This window comes from Salvia hispanica, chromosome 3 (assembly GCF_023119035.1).
Source record: "Salvia hispanica cultivar TCC Black 2014 chromosome 3, UniMelb_Shisp_WGS_1.0, whole genome shotgun sequence".
Taxonomy (NCBI): Eukaryota; Viridiplantae; Streptophyta; class Magnoliopsida; order Lamiales; family Lamiaceae; genus Salvia; species Salvia hispanica.
Window position 1 is genome coordinate 34,366,663 of NC_062967.1, and position 19,797 is coordinate 34,386,459.

The 19,797-nt window shown below is 40.9% G+C and overlaps 2 protein-coding genes across 3 annotated transcripts; one reads left to right on the forward strand and one right to left on the reverse strand.

The window, feature by feature from the left end:
- Nucleotides 1-3,349: 3,349 nt before the first annotated feature.
- LOC125216933 lies at nucleotides 3,350-4,964 on the forward strand. Its single transcript, XM_048118724.1, has 5 exons — nucleotides 3,350-3,454; nucleotides 3,640-3,801; nucleotides 3,963-4,052; nucleotides 4,197-4,498; nucleotides 4,693-4,964. Exons 1-4 carry the CDS (start codon nucleotides 3,425-3,427, stop codon nucleotides 4,476-4,478), a joined length of 564 nt encoding a protein of 187 aa, XP_047974681.1. The 5' UTR covers nucleotides 3,350-3,424; the 3' UTR covers nucleotides 4,479-4,498; nucleotides 4,693-4,964.
- Nucleotides 4,965-5,758: 794 nt separating this feature from the next.
- Nucleotides 5,759-8,387, reverse strand: LOC125211891 (probable inactive receptor kinase At4g23740). Of its 2 annotated transcripts, none has more exons than XM_048111851.1 (4): nucleotides 8,058-8,387; nucleotides 7,368-7,910; nucleotides 6,170-7,006; nucleotides 5,759-6,096 (listed from the first exon to the last, which is right to left on the reverse strand). In XM_048111851.1, the coding sequence occupies exons 2-3, from the start codon at nucleotides 7,837-7,839 to the stop codon at nucleotides 6,693-6,695; spliced, it is 786 nt and encodes a 261-aa protein (XP_047967808.1). In that variant the 5' UTR covers nucleotides 7,840-7,910; nucleotides 8,058-8,387; the 3' UTR covers nucleotides 5,759-6,096; nucleotides 6,170-6,692. The 2 variants fall into 2 exon arrangements, with proteins under 2 accessions (XP_047967808.1, XP_047967807.1); XM_048111850.1 differs by having other exon boundaries at nucleotides 8,058-8,384.
- Between the last annotated feature and the right edge of the window lie 11,410 nt (nucleotides 8,388-19,797).

Here is a 19,797-nt window from a genome sequence, read left to right on the forward strand (position 1 = left end):
CAAAACACATATATACAACAAATAAAAGAGAGGGTTGGATAGAAATCACCTCCCCCGCATAAAGCGGGGGGAACGGGCTGTTGTGGCAAGTGGTGGCGGAGCTAGTGCAGCTGCCTCCTTGGATTGTGATCCCATGCTCGGGTGCTACGGCTCCTTCGGCTTCAACTACTTTACCCACTGTGACATCCAGGCTGCCCTGTTCAACAAACTGGGCAGCACACGAGTGTACGTTTGGAAATGCATCATCGAACCTTGCATTCCAATCCTTCCAAGTAGAAGCATTCAACTTCCTCTTAGGATTTCTGTAGAGTTTGGAGCCCTTCTCTGAACTCATGTAAACCATGCAAACATCGAGACTTATACACATGATGTCGTCGGCCGAAGTCCAACCGGTCACCTCCTTATGCCTCTTAAAACCTTTGATCAGCTCATCTTCTTGGCTCTTGTCTAGGCTACTGATCGTGGTAATGGTCTCATTTGAGCCCAAAGATTTGAGGCCGGAAGGAAATGCATTCAGATCCAATTTAGGCGGATGAATCTCCAACAGTAGCAACTCTTCCTCCACGCTTGGACTAGGCAGTTCATTCTGTCTGGGCAGTTCCTTAGGATCAAATAGTTTACATCTCTCAGGTGGGTTTGTGTGATTCCTCTTCTTGCACCAAGTCATGATTTCAACTTCTATCTCCTCATCACTAAGCCCTTGAGTGCTGAACAACTTGCATTCACTAAGTTCTTCAAGCTCAACTTTTTCGTCAATGGAGGGTAATGGATACATATCTTGCAAAAACTCAGCTTCAAGAAAGTTGGGACTCTTCAACTCTTTGATCAACTTCTCACCTTGGCCATTTTCCATATCACTATCGATGATAACAGGGAGAATGTCACTTTCCCCAACAAAAACATGCTTGAGGTTGGTGGGCAGCAGCTTCAACTCTAATTTTGGTGACTGAACTTCCGACGGCACTAATTCCTCCACTGCACTCAGACTGGGCAGTTTGCTTGGATCGGGCAGCTTGCTAGTAGACTTTGCCTGCTCCAATTTGTCGCACCACTTCATGATGGACACTTCTGGTCTCAAAGATATGGGTGTAGGTCCATCGGGTTGAATGATGATATTCTCTTCAATCTCCTCATCGCTATCCTCTTCATCTTCAAACCAAGCAGTGTTCTGACTTGGGCAGTGTGCTGCACTGGCCAATCTGGGCCCCTGTTCCAATGTTTCCCCCGATCCGTTGTTTGAGTTATTGTTGAATGAAGCTTTCAACTCTTTCCCGGACCTAGAGAGAATTTGATTAAAGGTCTCATTCCTTGGTGGTTGCACTTGAGCCGGAATTCCTCCACCATTCCCACGCATATCATTGATGGAAGTCGCCAATTGTGTCATTTGACATGCAAGATGATCAAGACTAATCATTTGCTCATATTGTTCGTCTTGCAACTCATGCACCACATTGTAATTGGCTTGCAAATTGTTTTGCATGAGTTGTTGGGATGTGATTAGATCCTCCATCATTTCTTCTAAGCACTTGGACGGCATTGGCGAATGATTTGATTGATATTGGCCGAATTCTTGTGGCTGGAAACACGGAGGGAAACCACTTTGATCCGGAGGCCAATAAACATGATTTTCATCTGACCCTTGGAAAGCTTGGTGATATACTTGTGGTGGTGTATCTTGACATTGTTGGTTCGGATTGGTCCATACAAAATTGGAGTGATCATGCCATCCAAAATTGTATGGATCTGTGAAATGATCCATGCTGCCCTTTAATGCCGCACCACTCTCATCATTAGCTCTTGAATTGATTTCCTCATCAGTTTTCACCAAACTCTTTGACTAGACAAGCTGGGCAGTATGTTGAACTGAACAATTAGATGAACTGCCCTGCTTATCTTCTCAATCCAGCTTCCTCACGCAGCCTCTTCGTCGTCTTGTAAATTCCAATATCGAACAACAACCTTGAGAAGAGGACCTGCTCATAAACTAAAATAAAATAAAGAGAAAAGGAAAAAACAACAAAAAACAAGTCAAAAACTATATACAATAAATGTAGAAAAAACATAACAAGATAACAACACCGTTCCCCGGCAACGGCGCCATTTGAGAGGTCAGGGTTTTGCACGCGTGTCGTAGGCGCGTGTCCCTTCCTATTCAACAAGATTTATAAGTTCCCACTTTCCAAAATACTATTAATTAGTATATGGTAAGTTAGGGTGTCGAACCCACGAGGAACGGTAGCATCCGTTATGTATTTCCACCCCCAATTTAGAGCGTGGCGGCATCGCCAAACCCTTCTAAGTGTGGAAATACATAACGGATGCTACCGTTCCTCGTGGGTTCGACACCCTAACTTACCATATACTAATTAATAGTATTTTGGAAAGTGAGAACTTATAAATCTTGTTGAATAGGAAGGGACACGCGCCTACGACACGCGTGCAAAACCCTGACCTCTCAAGAAGCAAGTTATTTTAACTTTATATCTAATTTCACTTTCATCAAAAAATCAATTTAACATTTGATTTTTAAATTTAATATAAAATTGATTTTAACGACAAGAAATAAAGATCGTTGAGGCAATAATTGTTAACTACCAACTAACGACAAGAATTGTTGTAACTTTGTCGACAAATAATAAATATGATTGTCAACTAACGACAAAGATCATTGCCACAAACGATATTGTTCAACGGCCAAAAGACGACAAAGATCGTTGCAAGTTATAGAATTATTCTATTACCAAATATTAAATTTCACACTTAATTTCAAAACGTACCTGTGTTTATTGTATATTTGACAAATGTCAACTAAAGACAAAGATCATAGTGATAATTACTGTGCAACGACCGACATATGATAAATATAGTTGTAAATTACGAAAATAAGAGTTTTGCCATGAAAAAGCGTAGTTTAATTTAAATACGTATTATTATTTTACCAAATAAAGAATATATCATTAGATTAACGTTTTGTTTTTAACCATAAACTAACAACAAAGATCGTCTCTATAACAACAACACAACGACTTACATACAACAACTATCGTAAGCTACATAATAAGAGTTTCACCGTGTAAATAAAAGAAGCTTTGTTTATATTAGGTCATAATTAAATACACTTTCAGCATTCTCGTAAAGAGAATCGTTTGACTCTTAGGGTCATAATTACTTTAAACAAACTTTCACCAAATAATAAAATCTGAAATAAATAAGATCCCTGTCTTTTCCGAAAGAGAATTGTTTGACATTTTTTTATGAGAAGATGCTTTTTCCATCATAATTAAAGTTTCTTATATTTGGCAAATGCCGCATCTATAAATACCCTCTCAACCTACATACATTTCACTCATCTCTCTCTGTCTCAACTGCTATCTTCATTCTTCTTTGCCTCTTCTCTCTCAAATAGCTCACTTTCTTCAAGGAAATGGCATCAGGATCCAATTCCAGTGAAGATGTATGCACCTCTCTCTCTCTCTCTCACACACACACACACACACACACGTATTTTAATTTTAGGGATTCACTAGAATTTCTAAGTTATTTGTATAATACTATTTTTAATAAATTTGTATACATAAACAAAGTTGTACTATATATTTTCTCTCAGAAGTTTGGTACTTATATATTTTTTTTATATAGGAGGAAGATGTAGTAAGAAGGGCTAGAAATCTCACGAGAGCCACTGAGGGAGAAGTCTACCCGAACATTGACAATCGAAGCAACCTTATGATCGCACAACTATTACAAGGCATGTGGCTAGTCCAGCTTCGCGAGCGTAATGAGTCTCAAAAGATGGAGAAGGTAAGGATTTTATCTCAAAATCATCCGATAGTATATTAACTCGGTGAAACTTATATATCAGTTCAATTATCTCTATATACATAGTTGTGACTACAAATATTTTATTAAAAAAACACACACACACTCATGTGTTTTTTAATTTTTGGGATCTTATTTTGCAGATTCCACTCATGGAATGGCATGACGAGGACCAATGCTTCAAGATTGATGGTGTCCTCTCCCCTATGCCTCTTACTGAGAAGCCTCCTTTTGTTAGTTTCATTCCCTCATTCTTAATTATCTATAATCAAATATTTTTATAAAATAATAGTATTATTAATAATTATTAATTTTTTTTTCATAAAAAAAATTCACCGCCTTATTTCAATTTCAATTTCTGTTTCGTGTCATTGTAGCTATCTGTAATCAAGAGAGATCAAATGAAGAGATCATTCTATAAAAAAGAGGAGAACGATGACGTGGAGGAGCCCTATATATCAAGGGCTTACGTCCTCAGCCTTCTCAAGCAACCAATCATGAGAGAGAGAGAATCGCCACCTCAAGCGCCTCAAATAGCGTGGAGATGCCTTCAGGAGGATATTGTGAGCTCTCCGTTTAACGAGGAAATGGTGGAGTTTCCGGCGTGGTTAAATGATGAGGAGAGCAGGGTGGAGAAGCAGTGTGTTGTTGCTCTTTAACAGGATTCTGCTTTAACATGGTAACAATTTATTATTGTTTTTTATTTTTTCAAATGCATGAAAAAATATTATCTTCAGTTAAATAAAATATACTAATTTTAAAAGGACTTTAATATATAATTGTTAAAATAAAGGAGAAATATAATGAAAAAGTGTTTGAAATCGTAGACATCTCTGATGTCATGCTGCTTATTTTGGGATCTTATTTTTGCAGATTCTGGAAATGGAATGGGATGAGGAGGAGCAGTGCATTCAAGATCAATCATGCCCTCTTCCATATACCTCATTTTATAAGCATAGGCATTATGTTTATTTTCATAAAATTGTGTATGTAGGAACTATGATATGGGATCCCTCATTCTTAGCATAGTTATTATGTTTAGTTTCATAAAATTGTGAATGTAGTATGATATGGGATCTCATTTATAAGCAAAGTCAAATGATTCTCTTTGTATAGAGAGACAGAGATCTTATTTTTTTATTCCATATTTTGAATTTTAATGAATGGTGAGAGTGAAATTAATTATGACATGGATTTTAATTTTATATCAAAGTCACACTATCGACAAAGATCACTGTCACTGTAATTGTTCGACGCCAATTAACGATAAAAAGTATTGTGACTTTAACGACAAACAATAAATATCATTATCACAAACGACAAAGATCATTATCACAGATAGGGACTCAATGTCCTACATCAGTTGTGAGACCAATTGGTGTGAGGTTTAGGGACTAAATGGACGCTCTCTTGTAGCATACTAATCTTTTGAATGAGTCCTCATGTTTGTTTAGTCTCCAACAGATACTTATAAATACAACTGTAAACATTTACAGACCTTTTAGAATTCTTAATTCTCTTCTTTGAATCAAACTCTGTTATCAACTCCTTCAGCTCTCTTTTGGAGTCTCGATGGCCGTTCTTCTATCCGGAGTTCCTCATGTCCGGTAACTCTGTACCATGAGCAACAGATTCACCGAAAAAAGAATCGTGAAGCGGATAAAAGAAAATCAAAGGAAATACCCCATGGATTATGGTGATAGCATGGGCAATAGATTCTCCAATAAGGATTCCAATCCTGATTGAACAGATGAGCATTCAATTTCCTCCAACACCTTCACTACTTCAAATATCGTAGGCCTACATTCCACGACTGTGCCAACACAACCCGCTGCCATCTGCAACACTTGTGTCAGCGCCTGCTCGTCTCCGTACCTCAGACAAGCAACATCCACCAGCCTCAGGCCATTCATGAGTACGATGAAAAGATCGAACCAGCTCAGGCAGTGAAATCTTGAGATGATTCTCCGTAAAAAAGTTCAAGCAGCACAACTCCAAAGCTATAAACATCAGAAGCCTGTGACACTCTCCCTGCGTTTTTTACTTCTGGGGCACAGTAGACCGAATCTAGTACACGTGGCAGCCTCTCGGGACTTATCAGATTTGCCAATCCAGCATCAAAGGCCACAATGGCATGATTTTGGTCATTGAGTAAAATATTGGAGGATTTTATATTTCCGAGCACAAGATCCTGATCTTGTCCGTGGACGTGAGCGATACCTCTTGCTGCTCCAAGAGCAATCTTGACTCTGGTTACCCAGTCATCACCTCTTATCCCTACAAAATCAGAATAAACACATTCAAATACAACATTACATTTTAATTTTTGTCAAAACTAGATTCAACTTACCATGTAGTGAAGATATGCAGCCTTGAGTGTAATAATCATACAACAAAAGCTTTTCATATCTTGCATAGTAAAAAGCCTTTAATCTACCGATATTCGTGTGATTCATTCTTCCAAATAACTCCACATGCTTCTGAAAATCCTTGAATGTTGGATTCACATCTTTACATCTCTTCACCACAACTACACTTCCATTGTCGAGTATTGCCCTGTAACTATTCCCGAATGATCCTTTCCCAAGCACCTCAGCAGCAGAAGCCTCCAGTAAATTCTCGATCCCACATACGGGATCTACATTAACATCCTCAAGAAATACAAGTTTTCCTTCCCAGCTCGTTGAGTTCAAAGAGCGGCTCACTCGGTTCGATATGCCTATATCCGCCAACATCTCCACCACTTCAGATATTTTAGGTCTCCTCTTTGCTGAATTAGCCACACATCTAATTCCTATTTGCAGCATTTTAATCATCTGTTCACTAATGGAAGGATGCTTCAAGAGGTCGGGATCGAAAACGTTAGCAGCCCTCTAGTTAGTTTTAACTGATTTAACCAGCTTGACTAGGTTAACAGCTGCAGGATCCTTTCTTGTTAGAAGCTCGAGTAGCAGAATTCCAAAGCTATACACATCTGATGCAGTTGGTTTGAGTCTAGTTTTCGTCATGTTTGACAAGACGAAATCTGATACACAGCCGTATAGTTGTTGATTGAGAATAATATTTGATGCCTTAATGTTTCCATGGACAAGCATCCCACCAAGTTCTTTGCGTATTTCAGCAATGCCCCTCGCTGCACCAACGGCAATTTTTACTCTGGTTTCCCAGTCTACATTTGCCGTTTGGCCTGTGAAACATGATACGATATATAAGATACGAGACACAAGGAACATAGAACAAATCAAACTAACTCGATAAAACTTCAACTAAGAAAAAAAGGAGGATGCTCTGGAACAAAACACAAGAAACAGAGAATAAATCGAGCCAACTTGATAAAAACTGAACTAGAAAATGATTAACTAACAATAACCACATTCAGAAGAGGAGAGCGCTACACACAGCAAACTAAACATGTAAGCAAACTAAACATGTAAGCACAATAAATTCACTCAATGCAGCACCAAAACTAAAAAGCAAATACAACAAAAAATTGAAGTCCAATAGTGCTATTCTTCAATAAGGAACAAGCCTATGGAGTTTTAACATACCATGTAACAACGAATGCACACTTCCGTTACTGTAATAATCATACAGCATAAGCCTTTCATTCTTCGAAGAATAATAAGCTCTTAACGCGACCACATTTTCGTGCCTAACACCTCCAAGAATCTCCATGCTCCGCCTGAAATCCAGTTCAGAGATACCCTCCGACTCGAGCCTCTTCACCAGAAATCTTGGCTGATGATCGACTATAGCTACATACGCACTTCCAAAGGTTCCGGCCCCAAGCAACTTCACAGAAGCCAAGGCTACATCTTCGACATCAAAAGCAGGGCAAAACTGTGAGACAAGAACCAGCTTGTGTGATCTTGAAATTTCAAAGCTCAGATCACCAAAGGAAGAAGACAGATACGAATCATCGGAGAGGGTGCTAGAAGATCGATGGCAGAGTTCCCATATCTGCTGTTTCTTCACAGCAGCAGCCACCAGCCTCTCCCAGTTATCATAGATTGCAGACATCTTCCCCTAACTGAATCTTGCAGTAATCAACAAATAATTCAACTCCTAATTTGTTTCTTCTGTTGCTATCCCTAATTGAAAAATAAAACACCATAAAAAGCTTCAGCTAGTAAAACAGTTGATGGCAACGGCATAAGGATGAAAATTCAAAATTAATCCAGCACGGAATATGGAAAATTAAGAGACGCTCAATTTGAAACGATTCGATGCCATCATACCTCCAATTTCACTAGATTGAGGCGAGGCGAGGCGAAGACAACAGGAGTAGGAATTCAAACGAAAAAACCGATCTTTACTTTGTTCCATCCGTCAAAACATGAAATAATAACGTCAATGGTCAAAGTGTGAGAATCAGTCTTCAAAATGCTGTGAAATGGAGTATTAATCAATCAGGCATTGGATATATTTCAGTGAAGATTGAGTGAAAATGTAGGGTTTATGATTTATGGGAGAAATTGGTCGGCTGTTAGGTATCTCCTTCCCCTAACGAAGAACAAGCGTTTGGTTACGTACGAAACACAGACAATTCCGGCGCCCTCCACAAAGGGTCGGCGGTTCTCTCTCTTCGACTGGCGCGAAGGCTCCCTCCGTCGGCAGTTAAAATAGGGTTGTTGTATTGCGCAGATAACTTGGGCAAATAATTCTTCATTAATTGAGGAACGAAATTAATGAAAGCCCTATTTATAACCTCTAAGGATCCTAGGGTTGGTTCGACCTAAACCTACATCGGAAAAGAACCAACAAAGAAAACCCGACGTAGCCTATAAAACGCTCAATTAAAATAGTTCAGCAAAAATAAAAGGAAAACAAAAATACGTAAGTTCAATAAAATAAATAAAATAAAATACTATCTACTCCTTGCTGTCGTCCTCCCTACTTGGCGACGTAGTCATGGAGACGTTCCGGCGGCTTCAGCTGGTCCCTTGGCCGGAGCTGTCTCCCCACCGGCGCCTCCTCCTCAGGTGCTGTCTTCGGTTCCTCTTCGCGCAGATCCTCCGCCGAGGTAGGCGCCTGCACGTCCTCTGTTATCGGGTTAGTAGCGTTCGTAACAACTCCCCCCTCCTTAGCAACCCCCTTGTCCTCAAGGGGAAGATCAGGAAAGCGCCTGCGCACCTCCGACAACGACTCCCACGACGACGACTCCGACCCATCTGACCACCTGACCAGCACAAGCTCAACAGCCGCGCCCTTATACCACATTGTCTGGGAGTCCAAGACTACCACCGGATGCACGATCGGTCGATTTCCCATGAACGTGGACGGTAGGTCCCGTGACTCATCCCCTTTCACAAAAGCGCGTAACAAACTCACATGGAAGACATTATGGATCCTACTCCCCTCCGGCAAACGCAACCTATATGCGACCGGACCAATTCGCTGCAAGATCTCGAACGGTCCAGAAAACCTCTTCGCCAACTTGGCTGAAATGGGTTTGGCCACCGAGTGTTGCCGATACAGCTGCAATTTTAACCACACAAAGTCCCCGACCTCAAACTCCAGATGCCGCCGATGGCGGTTTGCCGAAGCACTCATGCGTTGTTGTGCACCCTCCAAATTCTTCCGTAAGTCCACAAGCAAGGCCCCTCTTTCCCGAATCAGATCAGCGACGTTCGGTGGAGTCTTGGCCGATGGCGGCGACGCGACTAGAAGCGGCGGCTCCCGCCCATATAGAGCACGAAAAGGTGACGTTCCCAAGGCAGCATGATGGAAGCAATTCAACGCCAATTCAGCCCAAGGGAGAAAATTTGACCAGACTGACGGTCGATCGGCAGTAAAAGGTCGCAAGTATTGTTCAAGACCTTTGTTGCGGATCTCGGTCTGACCATCTGACTGCGGGTGATATGCAGTAGTAAAATTGAGCTTCGTGCTGCTAAGGCGCAATATTTCCTCCCAAACCGCATTCAAGAAGACAAAATCACGATCGGACACCAGTGTCTTCGGGAAACCATGATGACGCACCACTATATTAACGAACATATGAGCGACCCGCATGGCGTCAAATCGGGTGGGCAGCGCGGCGAAATGCGCGTACTTCGATAGCCTATCCACCACCACCATAATTGTCGTGTACCCCCGTGACTGCGGCAAACCGGTAACAAAGTCCATCGAGACATCGTCCCACACCTGCGATGGCACTGGCAATGGTTGTAGAAGACCAGCCGGCTTCTGCGTAGAATATTTAGTCGATTGGCAGACCACACAAGCATCCACAAATTTACGAACATCCTTCTGCATCTTAGGCCTGTAAAAACCCGCCGCCAAAAGCCTAAACGTTCTGTCATGGCCCGGATGACCCGCCATTGGTGAGGAATGATGTTCTTCGAGTAGGAGGGTCTTCATTGGCAACGACGCACTGACCAACACCCGCCGATTGAAATATATCAGCCCGTCAGAGAGCGAGAAATGTGGCGGAGTCTCGCCCTTACTAATTTTCGCGACCCAGGCCGCGCAGCAGTTTCCTCCTGAAGTACATCCAACAAGCGGGGAACCGGGCGAGCCACTGCCGTAAGAGCCACGGCGGTCGCCTCGGCCTCGGCCAGGACCGCTCATTCAGCCTCGTCCGCGAATGCCAGAGGCAGACCCGCTGGTTCCTCCCTTCGGGACAAGGCATCTGCAACTTTATTCAATACTCCTTCCTTATATTCTATGCGAAATTTATACCCCATCAATTTGCGAACATAGAAGTGTTGTTCCGGTGTCTGTACCACCTGTTGGAGCAGCTCCTTTAAACTCTTTTGGTCACTACGAATAACGAACTCCCTCCCAAGAAGGTACTGCCTCCATTTCTGCACTGCTTCTACAATCGCATAAAGTTCTTTATGATAAGTCGAGGCTATGCGACGCCTCGGACCCAACTTCCGACTGAAAAAAGCAATTGGGTGGGCGTCCTGAATCAACACTGCACCTATACCAACATCGGACGCGTCTGTCTCCACACAAAAAGGTTTGTTAAAATCAGGTAAACTCAATACCGGGGCCGTTGTCATTGCCGTCTTCAAGGTCGAGAAGGCCTCATCGGCCGAGTTAGACCAACTGAAAGAATCCTTCTTTAGCAAGTTAAACCTAAGAAGCCCCGCAGCTGTTTCACCGTTTTGGGCAAAGGCCAGGCAGTCATGGCCTCAATCTTTGTTGGGTCTGTCTCCCCGTAATAAGCCTGCCGAAATTAGATGACCGAGATACTCCACCGTTGTGCTACCGAACGTACACTTAGACAATTTCACGAAAAATTGGTGACTCTGCAGCATGGATAAAACCTCCTCCACAGTGAGATTCCATCGTCGGGCTATACACCAGGATGTCATCAAAGAATACAATAACGAATTTACGGAGAAGGGGCTGGAATATGCTATTCATTGCCGCCTGGAAAGTTGAGGGGGCATTCGTCAGCCCGAAAGGCATCACCAAAAACTCGAAGTGGCCGTCATGTGTGCGGAAGGCCGTCTTAAATATGTCCCCTTCGTGCATTCTGATCTGGTGATATCCCGAGCGTAAATCCAATTTAGTAAAGAAAACTGCTTTGTCAAGCTCATCAAACAATTCGTCCGCTGTAGGAATGGGGAAATGGTCCAGTACCATTGCCGGCTCTGTAATCAATACAAAAACGGAACGTCCCGTCCTTCTTTCGGATTAGCAAGACTGGTGAAGAGAATGGGTTGTGGCTCCGCTGAATAATCCCATGTTCTAGCATCTCCTGTACCTGACGCTCGATTTCTGACTTCTGGAAGTACGGATAACGATAAGGCCTCACGTTCACCGGCTTAGAGTTTGGCAAGAGGTGAATGCGGTGGTTGAACGGTCGTTGCGGCGGCATCCCGACCGGAAGCTCGAAGACGCTTTGGTGCTGCAGCAGCACCTGACGGATCGGATCTGCCACATCTACGGGCAGGTCGGTCTCCACAGTCATCAACGATCCGGTCATAGTGTCGGTCTCCAGCGGTATTAATTCATAAAATTCATGTGCCTGCGAATAGGATGCGATCATGGCCAATGAATGAAGAGATATCTGTCGAGGGTTCGGTAGATTCCCACGCACTATAACCCTCGTATCGTCTTGCATAAACTCCAGCGTCTTACCTACGAAATCAGCATTGATTTTCCCCAATGACTCCAACCAAGCCATTCCTAGAATAATGTCCGGACCATGGATATCGAGAATATGTAGGTCCACCGAAAATTGTGTTCCTTGTATCGTTAACAGCGTCTTCTTGGAAACATGAGAACAAGTAAGTGAAGCACCATTACCCACATAAACGCGAAACGGGTGAATCGGTGTCAGAGGCAGCCGTAAGCGCTCCGCCACTCTGGGGTGGAGGAAATCGTGTGAACTCCCTGTATCGATCAAGATGTTAACTTCCTTGGCATCGACAACACCCAAAACCTGAAACGGTCGCGATCTACTATTGGCGTTAAGGGAGTGCAAGTGGGAAATATCGGCTGTAATAATCTGCTCGTCAAGTTGTTGCACCGGCAGCTGCACCCCATCATCGTAATCATCCTCCTCGCCTATATAACATAGCAGTTTTACTGCGCACACATGTCCCGGGACGTATTTTTCCGGGCAATGCCAGCATAATCCCTTGCGAGACCGTTCCGACTTTTCTGCATTGGAAACCAGGATCAGTACTACCTTCGTGCTCCCTTGCTCGTGACTCGCCCTTCCCCGGGAAGAGTTCTACTGCACAATTGGGGGCTGAGGCGTCCCTATTCTGGGTTGCTGCCTCGACTCACGAGGTTGCCACGCCCGTCGCTGTGACGACGCGGTCTGTACTGCTCTCGCTGCTCCTGGCTGCTAGTTTCAATGCCAGTGCCATCGCCTCAGCCAGCGATTGTGGTTGTTGGAGTTCGACCTTCTCCTGGATCGGTTGCTTCAGGCCTTCAATGAAAATCGGGATAAGGGCATAGTTAGAAAGCCCTTCAACACGATTTAAATACTTCTCGAACACGTCATGATACTCCTCCACCGTGCCAGTTTGTACTAATTTGGCCAAAGGGCCTATATAATTTCGAAAACTCTGTGGATCGAACCTGTGACGTACATCCTTCACGAATTCTGGCCATGTGACAAACCAGTTGTTGTTGCGATAATTAAAAATCCATTCATTCGTTGGCGGGTCAAAAAGCATCACCGCATAATGGAGTCTGTCCTCCTCCGGTATATCCATATGGTCAAAGTAATACTCCACCCTCAAGATCCAATTAGTAGCATCCTTACCATCAAAGTGTGGGGCCCGCATCTTGACCCCACTGTTATTATCCTCCCTCTGAAAACGATTACCATAGCGCCGGTTACGAGGCGGGTCCCAACAAGAAGGGCGCCGCAAATCACGTTCACAGCGTTGCCGCGTGGCTGGCGGGTCCCACGCTGAAGGGCGACGTATATCATAGTCTGCGTCGCGCCGGCGGTCACCTCTGGTCGGAAGTGCGCCTCGTCGAACACGATCCGGGGGTTTGCTGCCACGTCCCCCCGAACTGGCGGAAGTTAGGGTTTGTGTTATGGCGTCAGAAACCGACTCCGCGATGCTCCTCGTACTCCCGGTCATCAAAATTGTAATCACCATCCATCGAGTCTGATTCCTGGACTACTGGAGAAATTCTCCAGATTGTCCATACGAAATTCCAATTAATCAAACTTAGCTAAAATCTTGTCAAACCCTAGCGAGATCGGGTCGCTGGACGGCCCTTCTCCCATCGGCTGCTTCCCCGGATTTCGGTCGCTGCGTGGCGGCGGTCGTGGAGGGCCGCCAGATTCGCTGTTTCCCCCAATCGGTTGTGTGTTATCGCCGGTCAGAGGCGGTAACGTTGAACGTCTCAATTCGTTGTTGGTATCCATGAGTTCAAGAATGCATGCACCAGTTGTTAGGTATCTCCTTCCCCTAACGAAGAACACGTGTTTGGTTACGTACGAAACACAGACAATTCCGGCGCCCTCCACAAAGGGTCGGCGGTTCTCTCTCTCGACTGGCGCGAAGGCTCCCTCCGTCGGCAGTTAAAATAGGGTTGTTGTATTGCGCAGATAACTTGGGCAAATAATTCTTCATTAATTGAGGAACGAAATTAATGAAAGCCCTATTTATAACCTCTAAGGACCCTAGGGTTGGTTCGACCTAAACCTACATCGGGAAAGAGCCAACAAAGAAAACCCGACGGAGCTTATAAAACGCTCAATTAAAATAGTTCAGCAAAAATAAAAGGAAAACAAAAATAAGTAAGTTCAATAAAATAAATAAAATAAAATACTATCTACTCCTTGTTGTCGTCCTCCCTACTTGGCGACGTAGTCATGGAGACGTTCCGGCGGCTTCAGCTGGTCCCTTGGCCGGAGCTGTCTCCCCACCGGCGCCTCCTCCTCAGGTGCTGTCTTCGGTTCCTCTTCGCGCAGATCCTCCGCCGAGGTAGGCGTCAGCACGTCCTCTGTTATCAGGTTAGTAGCGTTCGTAACATGGGCGCTGTTCTTGACAGAAAGGAGCTCTGGCGACGGCGACTTGCCCTTCGCTCCAGCTCCAGTTTTTTCCGATTACTTGTCGCGATTCAGTTTCGGTATCATTTTAAGGGGTGATTACACCATACTTACAAAATGTTTATCAATGTTTCAAATTAGTACAAAAAGTTTTAAGTTAGCATATATCATACAAAAAGTTTGATTAGTGTTTCAAATTAATACATTCCGTCAAATAACACTACCACCATTAACTTTTTCTTATTTTTCATGCTTCACTCCAAAAATTAGTGTTTCTTTACAGCATGAAAGCTTCTGTTTGAATTAGTGTTTCATGCTTAATCAGTTGTTCTGTCTTGTAAATGACATTGATTATTTGTGTGCAACAATTTATGCATTATAGAAGGGCAAGAGACTGTTCAAGATTTTGTTATGCAGCTGCAGGAGATCCAAGACAATGTTCAACGCCGGCGCAGTAAAAAATTTCTTCTTATGGAAGAAGTGAGATCACTATTTGCTACATTTCTCCCATTTTTAATGCTTGTTTGAAGATGATTAATTATTTGTTGTAGTTGAGGTGGCTGAGAGCGCAGCAACGGATTAAAAGCATGAAATTTGAGCCCGATGATGATAGTGAGTTGCCGGAAATACAATCTTCGATTCCTTTTCTTTCTCATGTGGTAACTCTCCTGGATATTCAGCTAATCATTATTCTTTAGTTTACTTCTTTGTTGAGGGATTTCCTTTTCCCGTTCAATTTTTATATTCATTATCTTTTGATGTTGCCATATATTATAAATGTGTTATACAACAGTAGCTAACTCGACTATCCATCTCTTTGATTAGAACACAAGGACGCTGAATAATCTGCATTCGAGAATATGGATGATTCGCTTGGCGGTGGAGTGGAGTGAAGCATGAAAAATAAGAAAAAGTTAACGGTGTTAGTGTTATTTGACGGAATTAACTAATTTGAAACACTAATCAAACTTTTTGTATGATATATGCTGAACTTAAAATTTTTTGTACTAATTTGAAATATTGATGAAACATTGTTGTATGTATGGTGTAATTACCCTTCATTTTGATAAAATTCTTGTTATTTTTTCTGGTCATTAGCCTTCAATTTCAGTTTTAATTTTATTTTTTTGATTTAAATTTATGTTATGTCCTTTGGAGTCAATGGATGCCATTGTTTTTAACTATTTGATATAGAAATTTAAAAGATGATGTTATGAAATGACAACTTAGATAATTCAATGTCATTGGCGCGTTTCAATTTAAAATTAAATATGCCAATAACGTTGGTGTCTTCGTATACTGGTATTGAAAGACGTTATTTCTATAGTCATTGTTACTTACAAAGAGGCCAATATGATTAGTATTGAAAGACTTTATTTCTATAACCGTTGTTACTTACAAATATGCCAATATGATTGACATGTCGTGTTTGCACAAAGATGAACGCATTATACACCTTATTAATGTGAAATTACATAGTTACTAATGATAACACAACATATGACAATGGTAGTATCATTGAGATTAGTATAGCTTGAATATGTATACGTGGGATCCCCTAAAGTGGATCGAACGTGGCTCACGATTCCTTAAGCCATTACGCTTCTTCCACTTCACCTCTTTATTCATACGACGTCGCCGTATGCTCGCTCGCATGCATGACTTTTATTCATAATTCATCTTATATTAAAGCTTGTAACTATTTTTCTACACTAATTAAAGTCAAAGTTTGCAACAAAGACAAGAAGAAAGTGCCAAAACAGAAAATTAAACCAAGATGGTTTGGGCTGACCAAATAACATAAGCTAGCATTAATTGCACGTTCTTTAGTCAACTCCTTTAGAGTAAAATAGATCCTTCAATATAATGAAACTATACCATGTTGGCATCCAAATTATATAAAAAAGACTGTTAAGTCTTTCCTATGTATTTTAAATCGTTTATTGAGATTTGTGATTGTGACAAATAGAGAAAAATATGTCCCAAATTCAGATTACCACTATCCCTTGAGTTTACTTCGGTATTAAATATTGGGCGGTTGCGTATTGTTATTCACTTTCTAAGAATGATGATCAACCAAAACCTCCTCTTCCTCACCTATTCATCTCTCTTCATTCTCTCATTTCAATTCTTTCAAACTTGTTATACGAAATGCCCCCCTTCTTCCTGTGGTCTCATTCGTGAAATTAGATCCCCTTTCCGCCTCAGCAACTGTAGCGATCCCGGCTATGAGTTAGTATGCGAAAACAACGTTACCTTAATGTACATCAACGCCCGCAAATACTATGTCAAAGCAATCCATTATGAAAATTTCACCATGAGGCTCTCTGATATTTCCCCAGACAGCAACGTTTGCTCTTTCCCTACACGTTCTTCGTCCGATTATAGTCCTAACTGTCCTTTTTTCAACTGCGGGAACAACTTTATCTATAAGCTCATCAGCTTGGTGAGCTGTGAGCATCCGTTGCGTAATTCTTCCCTCTTTACCCCACTTACTGGTTGTGAGCAATATAGCAAATACACATATTTAAACGTTGGGACTTGGGTGTCAAAGATATGGACTCTATGTGCACATTGGATACTGTACTGGCAACATCTAATTGGACTTATCCAGCTTCGAAATATATGAATAATGTGTCGCTCCCAGAAATCCATCAGTATCTGCTATACGGATTTAATCTACATTGGTACCAATTGATGTGTCACTACGGCCAAGAAGGCGTCGGTCCGGATAAGCTAGACAGTTGCCACCGTTCAGAGCTTCAACATAAATGGGGTGAGAATAGATCATTTGTTTACAAGTTTAGGATTCCATTCCAATTGTTGATATCTTATTGTGTTCTTGAAATTGCAGACGACGTCAAGGAAACCTTCCTATCAGTTAAAGGTAACATAATGTGTTGTTCAAAGTTTATAAATTATGAAGAATATATTAGTGGTGATATATATATGCATTATAATGATAACCCCAATTTGTGCGATAACCCTATAACTAAATCTCCACCACACATTTTTAAAATATATGGTCTAGATTTAATCTAACAAAAACTATCATTTTATCAAATAAAACTATCATTTTCGGATATATTAAGGGCAAAATTGTCATTTCATTTTAAAATTTGGTGGGAAAGAAGAAACTTGACTCAGACGTTAACATTCGATTTCTCACAACTCAAACCCTCCATCAATATCTCCCACAATCAAACCCTCCGAATCCCGTTTCAAACCCTACGAATCGAAGGAAAAATCATCACAATTCTGGAATATGTCGAAGGAAAACGCTGAAGCTTCACCGAAGAAAGGTTGGATGAAGTTTATTACTTATTTCACTTTTGATTTTGCTCGATTTATCATTTTGCTGAAGATTTTCTCGATTTTTTTTAGATTCTGTAGTTTTTTAGTGTAGATATTTCTTACATTTATACAATATCGTTCATGCATAACAATATTGAGAACAATCTACATATTTAGATTTACATTTTACCGTGCATGCTGCTGGTGTGTGTTTTTCTGTGTTTGTGTGTGTGTTTTGCTTTGTTTACGTGTGTTTTTGCTGTGTGTGTGTTGCTATGTGTTTGGTTGATCTGTTTAAATGTAGAAATTGTGATTTTGCTTGATAAAATGATACTTTGTGAATAGTGTTTTGTTTTACTTAAGTGACAAGTTATGCCCTCTCTGCTTTTTTGAACTCATTGAAATTCAGAAAATGATAGTTTCAGATTATAAAATGATAGTTTCATGGGATATGGGATAAAATGATAGTTTCATGGGATAAAATGATAGTTTACATTATAAAATGATAGTTTCATGGGATAAAATGATACTTTATGTTTGTTTGTGTGTGTGTCCTGATGCTAATGCTGCTGTGTTTGTGTGTGTGTTGTTGTGTGTGTCTCTGTGTTTTTGTATGTGTGTGTGTGTTGCTATGTGTTTGGTTGATCTGTTTAAATGTAGAAATTGTGCCTTTACTTGATAAAATGATACTTTGGGTGCATAAAATGATAGTTTCTGAAAATGATAAAATGATACTTTGTGGATAGTGTTTTGTTCTACTTAAGTGACAAGTTATGCCCTCTCTACTTTTTTGAACTTATTGAAATTTAGAAAATGATAGTTTCAGAAGATAAAATGATAATTGCACTTGATAAAATGATAGTTTCATGGGATATGGGATAAAATGATAGTTTCATGGGATAAAATGATAGTTTACATTATAAAATGATAGTTTCATGGGATAAAATGATACTTTATGTTTGTTTGTGTGTGTGTCCTGATGCTACTGCTGCTGTGTTTGTGTGTGTGTTGTTGTGTGTGTCTCTGTGTTTTTGTATGTGTGTGTGTGTTGCTATGTGTTTGGTTGATCTGTTTAAATGTAGAAATTGTGCCTTTGCTTGATAAAATGATACTTTGGGTGCATAAAATGATAGTTTCTGAAAATGATAAAATGATACTTTGTGAATAGTGTTTTGTTCTACTTAAGTGACAAGTTATGCCCTCTCTGCTTTTTTGAACTCATTGAAATTTAGAAAATGATAGTTTCAGAAGATAAAATGATAATTGCCCTTGATAAAATGATAGTTTCATGGGATAAAATGATACTTTGACTTTATATAATGACATAAACTGTTTAACACACTAAAATCTTTTGTTTATTAGGAAAGAACATTCGTGATGATGATGATTATGAACATAGAACATTAGCAGAAGAAGTAGAACATATAAGAAATAAGAAGAAAAGAAAGAATGATGATGCAACTGATGGTAAGACAACATCAAAGAAGGGCAAGAAAAAAGTTGTTGAAGATATTACAGTCATTAAGATAGCAACTTTGGCAGGAAGAAGGAATACTGACTTCTTCGTTGACATGCTTGAATCTCTAAACGAGAATCAAAGAAGAGCTGTTAGAGAGATTGGGTTTGGCGCACTCCTAAACTTCAATATAAGAAGTTTCCCAAGAGCATTAGCGTATTATCTGATCTACAACTTTAACCGTAAAAGTTCATCAATTGAGTTGAACAGTGGGGAATCACTGTTTTTAGACGATGAAGATGTTCACATAACTCTTGGGTTCCCGATTGGATCTTTACCTATCAATAAGAGCAAATTTCAGAAAAATACCCACATCAAAACTGAAATTGCTAAATTCTGTAAAGGTGGAGAGAAAAAAATGGTGCCAAAGTATGTTGTAGAGCAGATGGAGAGAGACAAAGAAGGTGGTGAGTTGTTTAAATGGACTTTTATGGTTCTCATGGAGTATGCCTTGATTAACACTCCTGCTGATGGAAATTTGAGGCCAAAAATTTTAGATTACATAGCTGATGTTGAGAAGATCAAAGAATACAATTGGTGTGGCTATGTCATATCTAGATTGCATGAAACACAAAAGAGGTGGAAAAAAAACACAGCAAAGATATTTACCGGGCCAGTTATCTTTGTAGTGGTAAGAATATATTTGTTTTCCATTGTCTATGAATCTATTTACAGAAAAACTAATATTTAG